This window comes from Pelodiscus sinensis, chromosome 28, assembly GCF_049634645.1.
Source record: "Pelodiscus sinensis isolate JC-2024 chromosome 28, ASM4963464v1, whole genome shotgun sequence".
Lineage (NCBI taxonomy): Eukaryota > Metazoa > Chordata > Testudines > Trionychidae > Pelodiscus > Pelodiscus sinensis.
The window spans coordinates 15,936,858-15,949,127 of record NC_134738.1 but is presented as its reverse complement, the minus strand read 5'-3'; the positions used below and the strand labels follow the sequence as shown (position 1 = coordinate 15,949,127).

Here is a 12,270-nt window from a genome sequence, read left to right as displayed (position 1 = left end):
CAGAATTAACCAATATTGAATATCCCACATGATGTTATTCTCAGTTCATGCATCACAACTGACAGTTCTTTTTATTAGGAAGACAGGGTGAGTGAGGTAATAATATCTTTTACTGGCCCTACTCCTGCTGGTGAAAGAGACAAGTGCCAGCTTACACAGAGCTTTTCTTCAGTTCTGCATGAGCTCAAACAGCTTGTCTCTCTCACCAATGGAAGCTGATCCAATAAAGGATGTTGCCTCACCCACCTTCTCTCACTAATATCCTGGGACCAGCGTGGCTACAACAATGCAGCCAGTTCTTTTTATAACCAAGTTAGCTTAAAATAACCAAGATTATGTCTACACTGCCAAAAAATAGGTGCATTCTCAACTCAGGTTAGCTAACTCGGGTTAAAATGTTAGTCTGGATGCAGAAATTTGGCTTTAAACTCAGGTTAGCAATCTGAGTTCAACCCCGGGTCACTTTATATACTTTGAACTGCACTGTGACCTCAAGTTAAAAGCAGAGTTTGGAAGTTTGGAAAATTCCACATCTGGAGGATTGTGGTGCTAAGACTGAGGCTTATCATACTCTCAACCCTGTACACACAATCAAACATAACCTAAGGAAGCTTAAGACAGAAAATGATTCATGAATGTCATAAAAACAGTAATAAGTGCCCATACCGACGGTGGTCAGAGTAAAAATAAAAACAATTCTAAAGGGGGATACATTGCAAGTCCCTTTATGTTCAGATGGCTGAGAGTACCTGAGGTTTCTGATGACTCTCGAGGCAAATGATCTAACCTTGGCAGTGAGGAATATAAAATGGTTTTTAATCTAACTGCTACAGACTTACTATCCTGAGGATGAAAAATTGAACTCAAATAACCACCAGAGAATAATATAATCTATGAAATATCTGGAGTTCATGTGGTAATAATATTTTCTTCTCCTACTGCAACTTTCATCCATGGTTCTCAAAGCACCACAAGGTTCTCACATGACCCTTGTGATGTAGGACACCGACAAGTATTCTATCCAATTTGTGGAATAACATGAGGTGTCTTAGCAAAGTCACACAGGAGGTCAATGACAGAACCAGGAATAGAACCCAGAAGTCCTGATCCTGGGCCCCCCACTCGCCCTGTGAGGTTGTAGCTACCAGCAAAATTAACCCAAACACCCACAGGAATTGGACAGAGACAGGCAGTCACTTACGCTGTTGACAAAGCCAATGAGCTGGACTATTTTGTCTGTTACAACATCCTTCTCTGAACCCATATAGTCATACTGAAAAACAACACAAACTCTTTAGATTACAACAGCATGTCACTGCAGTGCAACATTCTGTAGCCATATCACTTCCCGCAGGAACAGACGCAGGTTCCAGACTGAGTTCTGTGTGCCATTGCCAGACTATGGAACCTGCCCACTTCTCTCAGACATTTCCTCTCTCTTTTTCTCCATGTCATAGACTCCCGCCTGCACCTAACTCATTCGGTAGAATGGAGAAAGCAGCCATCGGAAGAGCATACAAATGGCCATAAAGAGTTAGGGTTCATCTAGCCCAGTGCTCTGCATTTCAGCAGTGGCCAGTGCCACGTACTTCAGAGGGACTCGAAAGATAGGGCAATTCATGGAGTGATCCATTCCCTGCCATCCAGGCCCAGCTGCTGGCATTCAGGGGTTTGTGGACATCCGGAGCATGGGGCTGTGTGTCTGACAATCTGGGCCAACTGATGGACCTCCCTTCCAGGAACTTATCTAATTCTCCCTTCCAGGAACCCAGCTCCCCACCCTCTGCTCCAAACGCCCCCCTGGCTCTGGCGGCCCCAATATTGTGCTTAACAATAGTTTCAGCCACTTTGCTAAGTTATTGCTGTTATTTTGTGCATCTTTTGCTAGAATCTGAAGAGCAACTTTTTCGCCCTGCCTAATTATAGTGTGACACTTGACTTGCCATCGTTCAGGTTCTGTTCTACTTTCCTCAGTCGGATTTGACTTCTGGTTTTTGAAAATGTCTTTTTGGCTATTAACTGCTTGTTTGTTGACAGATTGAGCCTGGTGCCCAATCCAGCTAGTTAAAGGGGGCTGGGCTACTCCTTGGCCAATAAAAGGGCTGAAATTGGCTGAGCCCGGCAGTGGAGGCGCTGGGGCTCAGAGAAGCAGCCATGCAGCTCCTGCGCCACGAAAGGCCAGACCCAGTGTTGGGAGGCCCAGAGAAGAAGGCAGGAGTTAGTGACCTGGCTGCTTTCCCTTGGAAGACTCACTTCCGGAGCTGAGGTGCTAGAGCCTCTGGGGGGTGGCCTTGAAGCCTGAGGCCTGGATGGAGTTAGGACTACAGACAGTCCCCAACTTACGTGGATCCGACTTACGAACGGGGCTTTTCTCGCCCCGGAGCTCACGGGCGGCGGGTCGCCACCCGTGTCCTCCGGGGCGAGAAAAGCTTCTCCCGGTCTCCCTGGTCTGCTGGGGGGGTCCAGCAAAGCCGCTGGACCCTCCCCCCCCCAGCAGACCAGGGACACCCAAGCAAAGCCGCCGCCTGGGCAGCTTTGCTCATTTGCCCGGGAGCAAAGCCGCCCAGGCGGCGGGACCCCCACTGCCTGGGCGGCTTTGCTCCTGTCCCCCTGGTCTGCTGGGGGGGTCCAGCAAAGCCGCTGGACCCCCCCCCCAGAAGACCAGGGACACCCGAGCAGGCGGCGGCTTTGCTCGGGTGTCCCTGGTCTGCTGGGGGGGTCCAGCGGCTTTGCTGAACGCCCCCAGCAGACCAGGGAGACAGGAGCAAAGCCACACGGGCGGCAGGGTCCCTCCGCCTGTGCGGCTTTGCTCGGGTCTCCCTGGTCTCCTGGGGGGGAGGGGGTGCAGCTAGTGCGCTTCCCCCCCCCCCCCAGCAGACCAGGCTTTTGTTGCGGGACGCCTCGGGTAGAGCAGCTGGGGTGCTGCTGGGTTGGTCCTGTGGGAACCTACCGGGCAGCGCCCCAGCTGTTCTGTCCCAGGCTCCAGATTCAGCAGCTGTTGAAACTGATCAGGCTGATTCCAGGAAGCTGGGGGCAGAGCAACTCTGCTTCCTGTAGTCAGCCCCTGGTCAGTTTCAGTGGCAGCAGCTGAATCTGGATCCAGTTCCAACTTACATACAAATTCAACTTAAGAACAAACCTATCGTCCCTATCTTGTACGTAACCCGGGGACTGCCTGTATTTTGTTTGTTGGATGACCCCTTTTATGAAACAAATCCCCTTGAAAAGCCTGGGCCTGGCAGTGCACGCTTTCAAGGGGGAGAGGCAATGGCCCTGGGGATGTGGCATTCTTTGCCCCTCACATGGATTTTTTCTTAGAGGCTGACGTGCTGTGTACACCCAATTACAGTGCTCCATGCTCTGGGGGAGAAACACCAAAGAAACCCACTGCAGTAGCACCTCACTGCAAACAGGGGACGTTCACGATAGCACTCGCAGCATGGAGGGCAGCACTCAGTGTCTGGCATTGTGGCCAGGCCAGTGATAAACACAGCTGATCGTGAGCCAGGCAAGGGTTAAGGAATTCCTATGCCACAATCCGTCCTTATGCCCTGCGCCCATGGGGCTGCTGCTGCTCAGGTGAGACACAAGCCCTTAGAAGAGAGGAACTCCACGCAGCTGCAGGGGCACTCAGAGCAAGCAGGCCCTGGCTCTGGCACCCAGACTTGGGGACCAGCCTGTGTCACTAACTGACCCAGAGCCTGCGAAAGGTGCGTGACTAAGCCCTCTGAGAAAGGAGACAGATTGGGCTGATTATCCTTTGTAGAACTCCCTTCTCAGCCCCAGGATTAAGCCCTGACCTTTACTTGCCCTGAGGCCTGGGAACGAAGCTGCCCGACAGACTGCTTCCCTCTCCCTTGCACAAGGAAGGGGGCAGGTCAGTATATGGGGGCTTGCTTTATATCCCGAGGGGGGTGGACTCACTAACGGCAGGCTGTACCCACACCCAGGGCTGGGCTGCCCAGAGAAGAAGGCAGGAGTTCAGTGAGCTGGCTGCTCTCCCTTGGAACATTCACTTCAGACAGGAGTACGCATTCATTTGTGAATATGACATAGGGTTAATCAAAATGGTTCACACATCAATGGGGGTATAAGAGTAACCCCAGATGCCCTTTGTAATGCGTATATGTTGCTGCAAAGACAGAGAGGTAGTTTTAGAGCTGGAATCCGATTGTGTAATACAAATTAAGAGCAAACTGTAGGACAATAGAAATGAGTGATAGCTCAGACTTACCAGAGCCTTGTCCAAAATAACATACATTTCTAGATATCTGGAGTGTCTGATGAAACTCTGTTGTGACTTAAAGCAAATAGTACATTAAGGAATTACTTCTGCATTATACCTGGGATGCTCATTACTAGCAGTGTGAATAGACACAGAGAGCAGAGGTCACAAACAAGATGCAGAATGCCCAAGCTTCATTAGTGCAATTCAGAAACGACTAAATCAATCGGTGGGAAAAGCCCTGATGAGACAAAGCTCTGTTGTTCCCTGATGGCCTGGCTGAAACTCTTCTCATAACCAGTTGTGTAGGGGAGAGTCCTGTGCAGATACAAAATTGGTACCCACTTCTGCAACGAGCCACAGATGGATATCTGCACCCACACCTGCAGCTGTGATACCTGCAGCTATAAAGAGGATATCCATGGATTTGCCAGGCTCTAGTATAGGGGTACTGATAATGAAAAGTGAAAGTGGGAGGTAGACACTGTCTACATATGGATGGCCACTTACACTCACAACTGACAGAGAGAACTGACGATTTCCAGGTGCCCGGAGCTATGTCAGGTGCTGAACGGTAGTGTGAGGCTCCATGGAGGAGATTTAGGAGTGTAAACCTCAGCCCAATTTGTGAGGCCTCAGCTATGCTGTCTCCACTGTGATTTTTGAGGGTGTGTGCCTAAAGCCCTCCCCATTAGGAGAATATCCCCGTTAGCAGTAAAACATCAATGGGCAAGATGGTGACACAGGACATCAAGCTCTCTCAAACCAGTTGAGGGCACTTGATCACATTCCCACAAGCATGCAAGAACCACAGCTTCCCAGCCACATTCTTTCCTAATAAAGTAATGGCTTCTACTAGCCATGTCGCATCCCCATGTCTCCATCCATGGCCAGGAAAGTAATGTGTGTTGTCACAATGCCCAATCAAAAGAGGTAAAATATTGTTCATACCCCAGCTGAGTTGCTCAGTGTCTGAATATCAGACATATGGAATAAACCAAAATTACCACAATGTAGTGACTTTGCCCTGTCTTTCAGACTTAACACCAAGGGACAAATTCAGTAATATCCACACAACCCCACAAGCTTTGATGGGGATGTGCAAGTGGAACTAAGAAAAGAATCTGGTTCCAAATATTTCGTAATTTTAGAGTAGATCAGATACTAACATATTAAACGTTATCTTAGCAAAGCAAAGCAAATCAACCAGCACTCACTTTTATTCCTGTATCCAGCTTGCGTGCCATCCCTTCACTCCATATAACAGAATCGTTTTCTACAAAAAGCAGGCTCTCTGTGTTTTCATTCCATATCTGATAAACTAGATGCTGAAATCCAGGTGTGGAGTCCAAAGGCTCAATTCCATAGCTGACATTCTTTAACTGCAATATCCCTCTGAAAAAGCCACAACTGTGTGAAACTAGAACATGGTTTGAGTTGAAACCACAATCAGTCAGAAAGGCAACAGAGACTGTAAATGCAAAAAAACTTTTAGAACTATTTAACTTCTGTATTTCAATAACAGCGATGCCATTACCTAAGTCCAGAACAGGTGCTGAGTGTCACCGCTGAATCTGGAAAACCTGCAACATAGCCTTTGTAGAAACAATCACGCTAGAAAAAATAATGAAAGAAAAATGGCTTACTTATCAGTAAGAGCAGTTCACTACCCACGAGCTGGAAGTCATTTCAGAACTGAAATGCTGAGGCAGTGCATAGCCATAATGAATCAGGTAGTGCTCTCAGTCTGATTTGAAAGGGCATGCTCCCATGGATGGATTAAAGGACACTGACTGCAGTCTGCACACGTGAGAAGATAGGAGAGAACTGGAAAACTCCAAAGACCAACTTTTCACTGTTGTACCTCTCTCAGGCAAAATTAACCTTTTGCGGGCCCCACTGCCCAAACTGGGGTCCTGCCTCCCACTTGGCCCATTCTCTGCCCCAAGGCCTCGCCCTGCTCAGTCTCTTCTCCCAGGGCCCCACCTGCTGCTCACGAGAGGAGCAGACAGATCTGGAGTGGGGACAAAGAGGAGCAAGTGGTGACTGGGGACTCAGATCAGGAGGCTGAGGGGGGTGGAGCACAGACAAAGTGAGGGGCTGGAGCACAGGGCCTCTTCTCAGTGTGGCTGGGTGCCATGGCGCCACTGTAATCCCAGTACTGCTCCTCCACAAAGCTGCACAGTCTGGAGACTACTATCTATCTATCTATCTCAGGCACTTCTATGGTCTCCATTACCAGGGTATCTGAGCACCTCCATGGCACTCATGTAAGGTTACCACATGCCCCCATCTCGTAGGGACGGTCCCAATATTCGGGCTTTGTCTTATATTGGCATCTATCATCCCCCGCCCCATCTCGATTTTTCACTTCCTGTCTGGCCTGCCTACATTCATATAAGGTAAGGAAGTTCTATGGGGAAGTGAAACAGAGACACAGTAACATTGTCCAAAGCTACACAGGAAGCCTGGGGGAGGAGGGGAGTAATTTCAATCTAGGTCTGTCAACTCCGAGGCTAGGGCCTTAATCATTGGACCATCCTTCCTTTCCAATACTCCAGTGCTATATCTATAATGAAATGCTCAGGGTTGTAAGAAATCCGTATTTCTTTTACATCTGTTTTTCTTTTGATTTTACAAACAACTCTGATCTTCACAGTTAAATTATGCTACTGATTTTATGCATTTCAAAAATGTTCAGCATTGGCGTAAATCCACTCCAACTAACTTTAATGGGAACCAAGTCAAATCGACGCTAACAGCTTCAGAAAACCCCTATGTAAAGCTCTGTTATAGTGCTTTTACCTCAGATACTTTCTTGATAAGGCAGTTAATCCAGTTCTACATTTAAATATTATAATTTGTACTTACAAATATCCATTAGAGTTACTATCTTTGACTGAAAAGTTTATGCCAGGACTAGCAATAAGAAAAGCCTTAAGAACATTCCAACAGGAAAGTCATCTTAATATTTTTAAAATATAAGTTAAATTCCCAGACAGTATTTCTAACAGTAATTGATTTTATTTTGAAAAAGCTAAGCCTGCAAAATACTGTAAATAAATCTTACCTTAATATGTGGGAAATCAGATTGAACAGCCCCATCTCGGCTGTAAGTATACACCCTGAAAGTACTGGGTAAAAATACTCTATTAAAAAGAAAAAAGTTTGAATTCCAAAACAAGTAGCATACACTCCTGAAAATGAAAAGCGCGCACACACTTATTTCAACATGCTGCAAAGACTTTTCCACCCTTGTTTCTTGATTCACAATTTAATGTTTTATGGTTTCTTTCTGACTAGAAAACTGTTGAGTGAGATTAGCTGAGGTGACAGTAGTGAGCAGGCTTCAAGATACACAGCTACAAACCCTCTGCAGGATCCAGGTTCTTTTGCAGTGTAATCTCAGACTCCTGTTTCAGGTCTTGAAATGCAAGAACACAGGGATCTATAAAAGTACTTTCTCTTCAAGAATCTTAGATACACCATTTATCAGTGCTTAATACGGTACTAAGAATAACAGACTAAGGCTCTGTCTAGACTGCAGAGCTTTTCCCAGATACTGGAGGTATCCCGGAAAAACTCTGCCACATCCAGGGAACACGTCGGCCTTTTTTGGAATAGTTTCCGAAAAAGCAGGCATGTTCTTTCAGCATCCCTGAATTCCTCATTTTATGAGGAATAAGGGATGTTCTAAAAGAGGAGATTTTTCAGACATTTGACCCCGTCTACATGGGGCCAAATGTCGGAAAAGCCTCTTCCGAAAACACAAACGGAAAAAGATACGCAATTTTGTATCTTTCCCTCCCTCCCAAAAAACGGCAGTGTAGACATAGCCTAAAGCAATAAATTGGAGAAGTCTGGACTCTTGGAGACAACAAATAACAACCAAAGATTGGAAAACAAGAGGAAGTGAAAAACGAGTCATCCAGTACCTGACAGGATTTATTAGAAACATTTATTATAACTGATCACACGATCCTCAGCCAAAGGGTGAGGAACAAAGTTAGTCACTTACTGTTGCTTCAGGTGAAGAGTGTATGACCTCTCTTCTATTGTAATGATGTAGGACACCTGTTCCTAAAGCACCCAGAATGATAGAGAATTTACTAACAGTTTTTTAAATAGTTCAGTAATTCTACTAAACAGGAACATACGTGCTCGCTGAAGAAGTACACTGCAAGTATTTCTCAAGAGAATGGGCAGAGATTAAAATATTCCAAATCAGGAATTGCCCCCTCTCAACTTCTAACAAAACATATTGTTTGTACCCTTCCAAAGTCCTGTGCCATACAGAGTGACTCGATCTTTGATTTCTTAAACTGAATCATAAATTCCTTTTAAAAGAAGTTCCTTGTCTATAACCAACCACAGCTAAGGAGCAGGAGAAACTGTGAAAAGTGAAAACAGTACAACAATTCAAAATATATAGTTACAATCAATAAACTATGTGAAATCCTGTTCCAATTACCACAGGGGACAAAATCATCTATCAATGTACAATGCTATATAATTTACAGGAATATTTTATGTGGCAATATAATTTCTATGCAAAGTGCAACGCTATGAAGTTATTTTCACAGGAGCCAAATAATTATACTGAAGGAGCAAATGGAACAAACTCATGGGGGTTCGTTAAATCATGATGTTCAGCTATCATAAAACATTTAACTACAATCATTGATCAAAATTATTATAATTTAAAAGACAAGTAACACTACGTGCAAATTATTTACGTAATGATTGCCATAATGCTTCAGAGCAGTTGCAGTCTAATCTAGTATCCTTTCTCCAGCAATAGCCTGTACCAGATATGTCAAAGGCAGGTACAAGAAGTATAGAGGGCCATTATGGAATAATCTGCTCATAAATGTATTTCAACCCGCCCCTGCACCCTTGGTTAGCTTTTGGATTATACCCTGAATAAAGAGTGTTTATATCCCTTATAAAAACTGTTGACCAATAAAACGTTTATTTTCTTTTAGCAGTCACAAATACGTTACTTTCCATTTCCACTGAATATGTCAATGTTCTTACTCTTACTTTACACATCTCATCAAAATACCGTCTCTTGTTCATCTTTTTAACTGAACTCGCCTAATCTCAGAGATACATTTCCCCATGTGTCTAATTGTGTCGAATTGTTTTGTTGCTCAAATCTAGACCTCTTCTATTTCTGTAACATTTTTCAGAGACAAGCTATCGAGAATGGAATATGATACAGGTGAGAGTCTGGTATCAATTTGTGTGATCAGATATTATTTTCAGTATTATTTCTCTTCCAATATTTACATACATTTTTGACTGGTGCTGCATTCTGGGCAAATGACTTCAGTGAGATTTTCGTAGTGAACCAGGAGGATCTTTCTCCAGGGACATTACATTAATTTAAAACACCACAACACTTTCATTGAGCATTACTTTGCATGTGACAAGACTATATTTCAAGGCCATAGCTTTAAGATTTTGGAATCTCAGACTTTTTAAAAAAATGTTGTACAAAAGATTTGCAGTTCCCCTTTAAATCGAGAAGTTTAAATGCTCAAGGACTTTGCCACATGGAGTTCAATATGTCAAGACGGTTGACTGTCCAATATTTCATGATGTTGCACAGAAATAATAAAAGCTACAAATTTGGGCATGGCAGATTTTTCAGTTGTACCTTCAGCATAAGCAAAATTATTATATTCTAGTTCATCATTTTGAATGATTAATTTTCTTAATTATACTAAGTAGTACCAGGTTTCCATTTTGATTTGATGGCATTGACCATGGAACCATGATCTGCAGAAATGATCGTTGAGAACCTGGAGAAGAAAATAATCTTCACCAACTGTATTACTCTAGGGGAGGGGGTCGTTCCCCGTGGGGGGAGTGATGCCATGGAAGGGGTCTCTCTTGGGGCCAGTTATATGAGCAGGTCTCTCCCTGGCGGGGGACAGTGATATAAAGTGGGTCTCTTGTGGCAGGGGTGCAGTGACATGGGGGGGGTCTTTTTTGGGGGCAGGCCAGTGAACAGGGTCTCTCCCCGGGCAGGGAGCAGTGACATGGGGGGGGTCTCTTTGGGGGGCAGGCCAGTGAACAGGGTCTCTCCCCGGGCAGGGAGCAGTGACATGGGGGGGTCTCTTTGGGGGGGCAGGCCAGTGAACAGGGTCTCTCCCCAGGCGGGGAGCAGTGACATGGGGGGTCTTTTTGGGGGGCAGGCCAGTGAACAGGGTCTCTCCCCGGGCAGGGAGCAGTGACATGGGGGGGTCTCTTTGGGGGGGCAGGCCAGTGAACAGGGTCCTCCCCAGGCGGGGAGCAGTGACATGGGGGGTCTTTTTGGGGGGCAGGCCAGTGAACAGGGTCTCTCCCCAGGCGGGGAGCTGTGAGGGAGGGTCTCTTTGGGGGCAGGCCAGTGAACAGGGTCTCCCCAGGAGGGGGGCAATGAGGGGGGATCTCTTTGGGGGGAGCAGGCCAGTGAAAAGGGTCTCCCCAGACGGGGGGCAGTGAGGGGGGTTTCTTGGGGGGGGCAGGGAGGGAGGTCTCTTCCCGGCAGACCAGCAGTGGGGGGGGAATCAGTGCCGGGGGGGGAGGGACAGTGGGGGGGTCAGTGGGGGGTCAGTGCGGGGGAGGGATCAGTACCCCGGGGGAGGGGTCAGTGTCCCGGGGGAGGGGTCAGTGGGGGGGTCAGTGTCCCGGCGGGGCAGTGGGGGGGTCAGTGCCCCAGGGGGGTCAGTGCCCCGGGGGGGGGGTCAGTGCGGGGGGAGCAGTGGGGGGGGTCAGTGTCCCGGGAGGGGTCAGTGCGGGGGGGGTCAGTGCCCCGGGAGGGGGTCAGTGGGGAGGGGTCAGTGCGGGGGGAGCAGTGTCCCGGGGGGGGGTCAGTGGGGAGGGGTCAGTGCGGGGGGAGCAGTGTCCCGGGGGGGGTCAGTGGGGAGGGGTCAGTGTCCGGGGGGGGTCAGTGCCCCGGGAGGGGGTCAGTGGGGAGGGGTCAGTGCCCCAGGGGGGGTCAGTGTGGGGGGGTCAGTGCCCCGGGGGAGAGGTCAGTGCGGGGGGGGTCAGTGCCCCGGGGGGGGTCAGTGCGGGGGGGGTCAGTGCCCCGGGGGGGGCAGTGCCCCGGGGGAGAGGTCAGTGCGGGGGGGTGAGTGTCCCGGGGTGGGCAGTGCGGGGGGTCAGTGCCCCAGGGGGGGGTCAGTGTCCCGGGAGGGGGTCAGTGTGGGGGGGTCAGTGTCCCAGGGGAGAGGTCAGTGCGGGGGGGGGTCAGTGTCCCGGGGGGGGCAGTGCGGGGGGTCAGTGCCCCGGGGGGGGTCAGTGCGGGGGGGTCAGTGTCCCGGGAGGGGGCAGTGCGAGGGGTCAGTGCCCCGGGCGGGGGTCAGTATGGGGGGGTCAGTGCCCCGGGGGGGGGTCAGTGCGGGGGGGTCAGTGTCCCGGGGGAGAGGTCAGTGCGGGGGGTCAGTGCCCCGGGGGAGGGGTCAGTGCGGGGGGGGTCAGTGCGGGGGGGTCAGTGCCCCGGGGGAGGGGTCAGTGCGGGGGGTCAGTGCCCCGGGGGGGGGTCAGTGCGGGGGGGGTCAGTGCCCCGGGGGAGGGGTCAGTGCGGGGGGGGGTCAGTGTGGGGGGGTCAGTGCCCCGGGGGGGAGGGGTCAGTGCGGGGGGGGTCAGTGCCCCGGGGGAGGGGTCAGTGCGGGGGGGGTCAGTGCCCCGGGGGGGGCAGTGCGGGGGGGGGTCAGTGTGGGGGGGTCAGTGCCCCGGGGGGGAGGGGTCAGTGCGGGGGGGGTCAGTGCCCCGGGGGAGGGGTCAGTGCGGGGGGGGTCAGTGCCCGGGGGGGGCAGTGCGGGGGGGGGGTCAGTGTGGGGGGGTCAGTGCCCCGGGGGGGAGGGGTCAGTGCGGGGGGGGTCAGTGCCCCGGGGGGGGGTCAGTGCCCGGGGGGGGCAGTGCCCCGGGGGGGGCTCACCCAGCGCGGGGAGCAGGCGGGCCAGCAGCAGCGCCAGGACGGGCCCCATGGCGCGGGGCAGGCGGCGCCGGTTGGAGCCGGGAACGGCCCCGGGGCTCGAGCCGGGGGGGGGGGG

At 50.0% G+C, this 12,270-nt stretch overlaps 1 protein-coding gene across 6 annotated transcripts in view; it reads right to left on the bottom strand.

Moving 5' to 3' along the window:
* LOC102455681 (disintegrin and metalloproteinase domain-containing protein 32) overlaps nucleotides 1–12,262 on the bottom strand; it is a 28,371-nt gene extending 16,109 nt beyond the window's left edge. For 2 of the 6 annotated variants that reach the window (XM_075910922.1, XM_075910927.1), the window contains exons 1-8: nucleotides 12,156–12,262; nucleotides 9,965–10,032; nucleotides 8,244–8,305; nucleotides 7,296–7,374; nucleotides 5,763–5,839; nucleotides 5,443–5,620; nucleotides 4,235–4,300; nucleotides 1,202–1,273 (exon numbers count right to left, since the gene is read on the bottom strand). In XM_075910922.1, coding sequence (XP_075767037.1) covers nucleotides 1,202–1,273; nucleotides 4,235–4,300; nucleotides 5,443–5,620; nucleotides 5,763–5,839; nucleotides 7,296–7,374; nucleotides 8,244–8,305; nucleotides 9,965–10,032; nucleotides 12,156–12,204 — 651 coding nt within the window. In that variant the 5' untranslated portion in view covers nucleotides 12,205–12,262. Of the gene's footprint in view, nucleotides 1–1,201; nucleotides 1,274–4,234; nucleotides 4,301–5,442; nucleotides 5,621–5,762; nucleotides 5,840–7,295; nucleotides 7,375–8,243; nucleotides 8,306–8,496; nucleotides 10,485–12,155 lie in introns of those variants that run through there. The other 4 variants (XM_075910923.1, XM_075910925.1, XM_075910926.1 and 1 more) reach the window with 4 other exon arrangements.
* Between the last annotated feature and the right edge of the window lie 8 nt (nucleotides 12,263–12,270).